The sequence below is a fragment of the Micromys minutus genome (genome assembly GCF_963924665.1).
Source record: "Micromys minutus genome assembly, chromosome: 10".
Taxonomy (NCBI): Eukaryota; Metazoa; Chordata; class Mammalia; order Rodentia; family Muridae; genus Micromys; species Micromys minutus.
The window spans coordinates 25,113,503-25,118,220 of NC_137979.1; the positions used below are offsets into that span (position 1 = coordinate 25,113,503).

Consider the following 4,718-nt stretch of genomic DNA (forward strand, 5'->3'; position numbering starts at 1 on the left):
TAGAAATTCTTGTCAGGAACAAATAAATAGTAGATATTCTAATTTTACATAACATTTGTAACTTTGAAAATATTAAGACTACATTTCCTAGTGCAAAATGCATCTAAAAATATTAATAATATATATTATAAATGAAGCCAGCAAGCAGAATGTCCTAGCTGCAGGTTGAAGGCAAATATTTCTTCTCAGAATGGAGTTCATAATCTGCTGGGCATTAGTTATAAGAAGTTAACTGAAGCAATGAGTGCTGCACCAAGAGTACTGGACACAGTGAGAAAATGGTAGCAGGTCTAGTATTCTCTAAATAGACTTGGGAGATTCACCATAGAAAGCCACATTTACCTGCAGTATAAATGTTAATCCATGTTAGGTTAGGCAAAAAGAAGAAATTGCCAGGCAGATAGAACATCAATTGTGAAAGGCAGAACACTCAAAAGTATAGGCTAAAGTCCAGCAGAGCTGGAGAATAAAATAAAGTATTGTTATGACCAAATGTGACTGTAGATGTAGGAAAACCTAAGCATATCAATGTCAAGTGTATGTCTGAATGAAATTTAGATTTTATCATTCAATCACTGAGACTCCAATAAAAAATGTATTAGCAAGTAAAGCTGATTGGATTTTTACTTTACATGTAAAGAGCATAGCCGTTTGAAAAAAGTATGGAAGTTCACAATCATTAAAGTTATTTGAGAGATGGTTTCAATAGTTTAAGTGAGATAATATGTGTGTCTAAGTAATAATTAAGATAATGAAAAATAAAATATAAACTTTCGTGTCGACATTTACTAATGAGGTATAGATAGTGAAATGAATAAGTGGATGAAAGAAATTCAACTCTCTGATTTCAGCTTTGATTTCAGATTACTTTGAATGATATGAAAGGGGGAAGGAGGATTGGAAAGAGGAGGGAGACTCTAAAGGTGGGTGTTTTAGTTTGAATCGGCTGTGTTTAGAATGTATGATGTACATTTCAGGGAAAAATCACTCATTGTTGGAAATGAGAGTTTTCTAAGATAAGACAGAAATCAAACCTGAGTCTTAAGTTGTAATATAAGCCCTTAAGGTAATTAAGTTTTCATATGTGTAGACATGCATCATAAATTAAAACAGTTCACACTGAGACTTAGGGAATATTGAGACACACAAAACTGTCAGAACTAAACAAAATTCATAATTTCTGAGACCACATAACCAGCTGGAAAATAAGAGAAAACCAAACACATTTTGTATCTCAGGTAAAAGTAGAAATATAAGAATGGAATAATGAATCACACAAAAAAAACTGAAGAATTAAGTTATTTATTGCTTTAGAAATTATAGCTGTTTGAGATAGAGATAATGGGATGAATATGAGATTATTGTAAAACACTTGTCTTACATATACGTTTATTTTTCTTTTAATTTTACAATTAGTCTACTATTATTATTACAGGTATTACAGGAAGATCATGCCTGGACACAACCAGACAATCATCTCCCAATTCCTCCTTCTGGGCCTGTCCACCACCCAAGAGCACAAAATGTTGTTGTTTATCCTGTTCCTGGCCATGTACCTCACTACTGTCCTAGGGAACCTCATCATCATCATCGTCATAGTACTGGACTCCCATCTCCACACACCCATGTACTTCTTTCTCAGCAACTTGTCCTTCTCTGATCTCTGCTTTTCCTCTGTCACAATGCCCAAATTGCTCCAGAACATGCAGAGCCAAGTTCCATCCATCCCTTACACAGGATGCCTGACACAAGTGTACTTTTTTCTGTTTTTTGCAGCCCTTGAGAACTTCCTCCTTGTGGCCATGGCCTATGACCGCTATGTGGCCATCTGCTTTCCCCTTCATTACACCAGCATCATGAGCCCCATGCTCTGTATGAATCTGGTGTTGCTGTCCTGGGTGCTTACCACATTGTATGCCATGTTGCACACTTTGCTCTTAACTAGGTTGTCTTTCTGTGAAAACAACGTGATCCCCCATTTCTTCTGTGATCTGTCTGCTCTCCTGAAGCTGGCCTGCTCTGAGACTCACATTAATGAGTTAATGATATTTTTCATAGGAGGGCCAGTTGTGATAGTCCCATTTCTACTCATCATAGTGTCTTATGCCCGTATTGTCTCCTCCATCCTCAAGGTCCCTTCCACTCGAGGCATCCACAAGGTCTTCTCCACCTGTGGTTCTCACCTGTCCGTAGTGTCACTGTTCTATGGCACAATTATTGGACTCTATTTAGGACCCTCTGCTAATAATTCTACTTTAAGAGACATTGTCATGTCTATGATGTACACAGTGGTGACTCCAATGCTGAACCCTTTCATCTATAGCCTGAGGAACAGAGACATGAAGGAATCCCTAAAAAGAGTTCTTCAAAAGAAATTTATCTTCTGATGATGATAACCATCTTTCAGACATTTTAATAATACAATAAAGTAGATATGTTGATATGTCTACTAGCTTTAACAGATTTTTTTCCTCACTTTATCTTATTTTATTAAATGAGCATTCTTTATAATTATTTAATATATATAATGTGTATTAACTGTGCCTTCATGCCCATTTTATTCTAGAAAACTACTTAATAGAAACTTGTAGTGAGAAATTCAATTTATTTATGAATATAGATATATTTTAATAATATATTTTATTCTAATCTTATGTGTGAAATATGGGGCAGCTTTATATTGTCTATTGCTGCAGACTATAAATTACCTCTTGCTCCAGCATAAGTATAGTTTTACCATCTGAATATCGTTTCTACAAATGTAAGACATTTGGAATTCTGTGGTCTCTTGGGGGTAATAAAAGTATAAGAGCCCCAAGAGGAGATACAGCTGCTGCTGGTGTGGCTGCTTTTGCTCTTGCTTCTGCTCTTCTTGCTGCTCTTGCTTCTGCTACCACTACAAGTGCTATTGCTGCTGCTTCTGTTTCCACTATTCCTAATTGCTGATGTTGCACTTGCCGTTTGCTGATTGGACGTATCCTATAAGAAATATCAAAATTGTTCCACTGGCCTTGGAACTGCTACTCAGCAGAAAATAGTCTAACAAATTTAATACCAGATTTTCCTTTTTGCCTTATTTTTCTCCTATTTAGTGTTTTGGGGATAGAAGGGATAAGGACAGAGAAAAGTAGATATAAAAGCCTGTAAAGTAGCAAAAATCTGACTAGAATGCTTCTACTATATGTTTCTAAATGACATCTTCATTTCATATACCATTAAAATATGTCCTGGGATCTTAACATTATTTTCAGAAGTTTGCATTGTATTGTGGCATCATTTTTAAAATATACTTTATAACCTCATTTCAACATTCAAAACAGACAAGTCAAATGTGGTTAATTGCACAGTAATATCCAGCTAAGAATATAAAATATGAGTAAAACATGGGAGAATTCAAGGGCACTGGGAAAGAAAAAAATTTTGAATTGTGGGCAAAGAAGAATAAAAATAACACCATTTAAAATGTATAGAATATTCCCTGAAAAAATCATAAAATAAAAATTTTCAAACATGGAGAAATATGTTAATACCTATTTCAAAATGCATACAGAATACTAATAAAATAGGATTATAAAAAAACATGCTGTGCCATAGTAAAAAAAAAAATGAATTTTTTTGAAACAGAAAGTGTATTTAATTAGCTGGTCCAAGAACAGTAGGCGGATTCTGTGGAGTGAGAATTAGAAGTAAGAGGCTCCGTAATCATTCGATGTTGTATCTGTGGTTAAAAATGTACATAATAGGAACGCCAGGAATCTTCCAGATTCTTCTTTTGAGATCACGGTCAACTGTGTCCACAATGTAACACTTGTGCTGAGTCACTCTCTTTACCAGGCAGTCATCGGCATAGGTTCCTTTGTGGGTGCATGCCAATTGGTCAAATTGTGGATCCTTGGAGATTCTTAGTGCCACACAGTACTTCTGCCCCAATTTCTCAATTTCAGCCATCACACAATCAGTTATACAAGGAATATACTTGGTATACAGACAGTCCAACATTGACTGCACTAAGTCCAGTTTGACCTTAATGGAAAAATTGATGAAGTTGGTATCCACAAGGATGTGGTAAGGCGGACCCAGCTGTGTATTATACTGGAAGAACAAGCAGGAAGGATGCTGGGGGACTTCTCTTTCCTTCAGAGCACTCAGATCTTTCTTTTCTTTCTTTTTAGGCTTTAACCTATCCTTTTCTTTAAGTCGCTCATCTATGAGACTAAGCATTTGCTTCATACTTGAATATTTCTTTGTTTTCTTTTGCTGCTCCATGTTCACGCCACACTCCTGTTTCTTCTGGTAAAAAAATTGAAATATTAAAAACATCCAAAAAAAATGAGTATTGGAAGATGTAAGAAAGATCAGTTCACTTAATAAGTTTCACACAAAAATTACATAAAAAGAAACCCCACCAAAGATAGAAAATACATTGCACTCCACACAATAATAGTGGAAGACCTCAACACCCCACTCTCATCAATGGACATATCATGGCAATAGAAACTGAACAAGGACACAGTAAAACTAGCAGAGGTTATGAACCAATTGTAATTAATAGATATCTACAGAATATATCATCCTAAAACAAAAGAATACACCTTCTTCTCAGCACCTCAAGGCATCTTCTCCAAATTGACCATATAATTGGCAATAAAACAAGCCTTAATAGATATAAGAAGATTGAAATATTCACATGCATTCTATCAGATTACCATGTTCTAAGG

The 4,718-nt window shown here is 35.4% G+C and overlaps 2 protein-coding genes across 2 annotated transcripts; one reads left to right on the forward strand and one right to left on the reverse strand.

Annotated features, from left to right (window-relative positions):
• Positions 1–1,451: 1,451 nt before the first annotated feature.
• On the forward strand, positions 1,452–2,387 carry LOC308425170 (olfactory receptor 1468-like; the record flags this gene model as incomplete). The annotated part of the gene is made up of 1 exon (XM_080922405.1): positions 1,452–2,387. One exon carries the CDS (start codon positions 1,452–1,454, stop codon positions 2,385–2,387), a length of 936 nt encoding a protein of 311 aa, XP_080778531.1.
• Positions 2,388–3,702: 1,315 nt separating this feature from the next.
• On the reverse strand, positions 3,703–4,266 carry LOC308426181 (rRNA-processing protein FCF1 homolog; the record flags this gene model as incomplete). The annotated part of the gene is made up of 1 exon (XM_080923940.1): positions 3,703–4,266. One exon carries the CDS (start codon positions 4,264–4,266, stop codon positions 3,703–3,705), a length of 564 nt encoding a protein of 187 aa, XP_080780066.1.
• Positions 4,267–4,718: the final 452 nt, after the last annotated feature.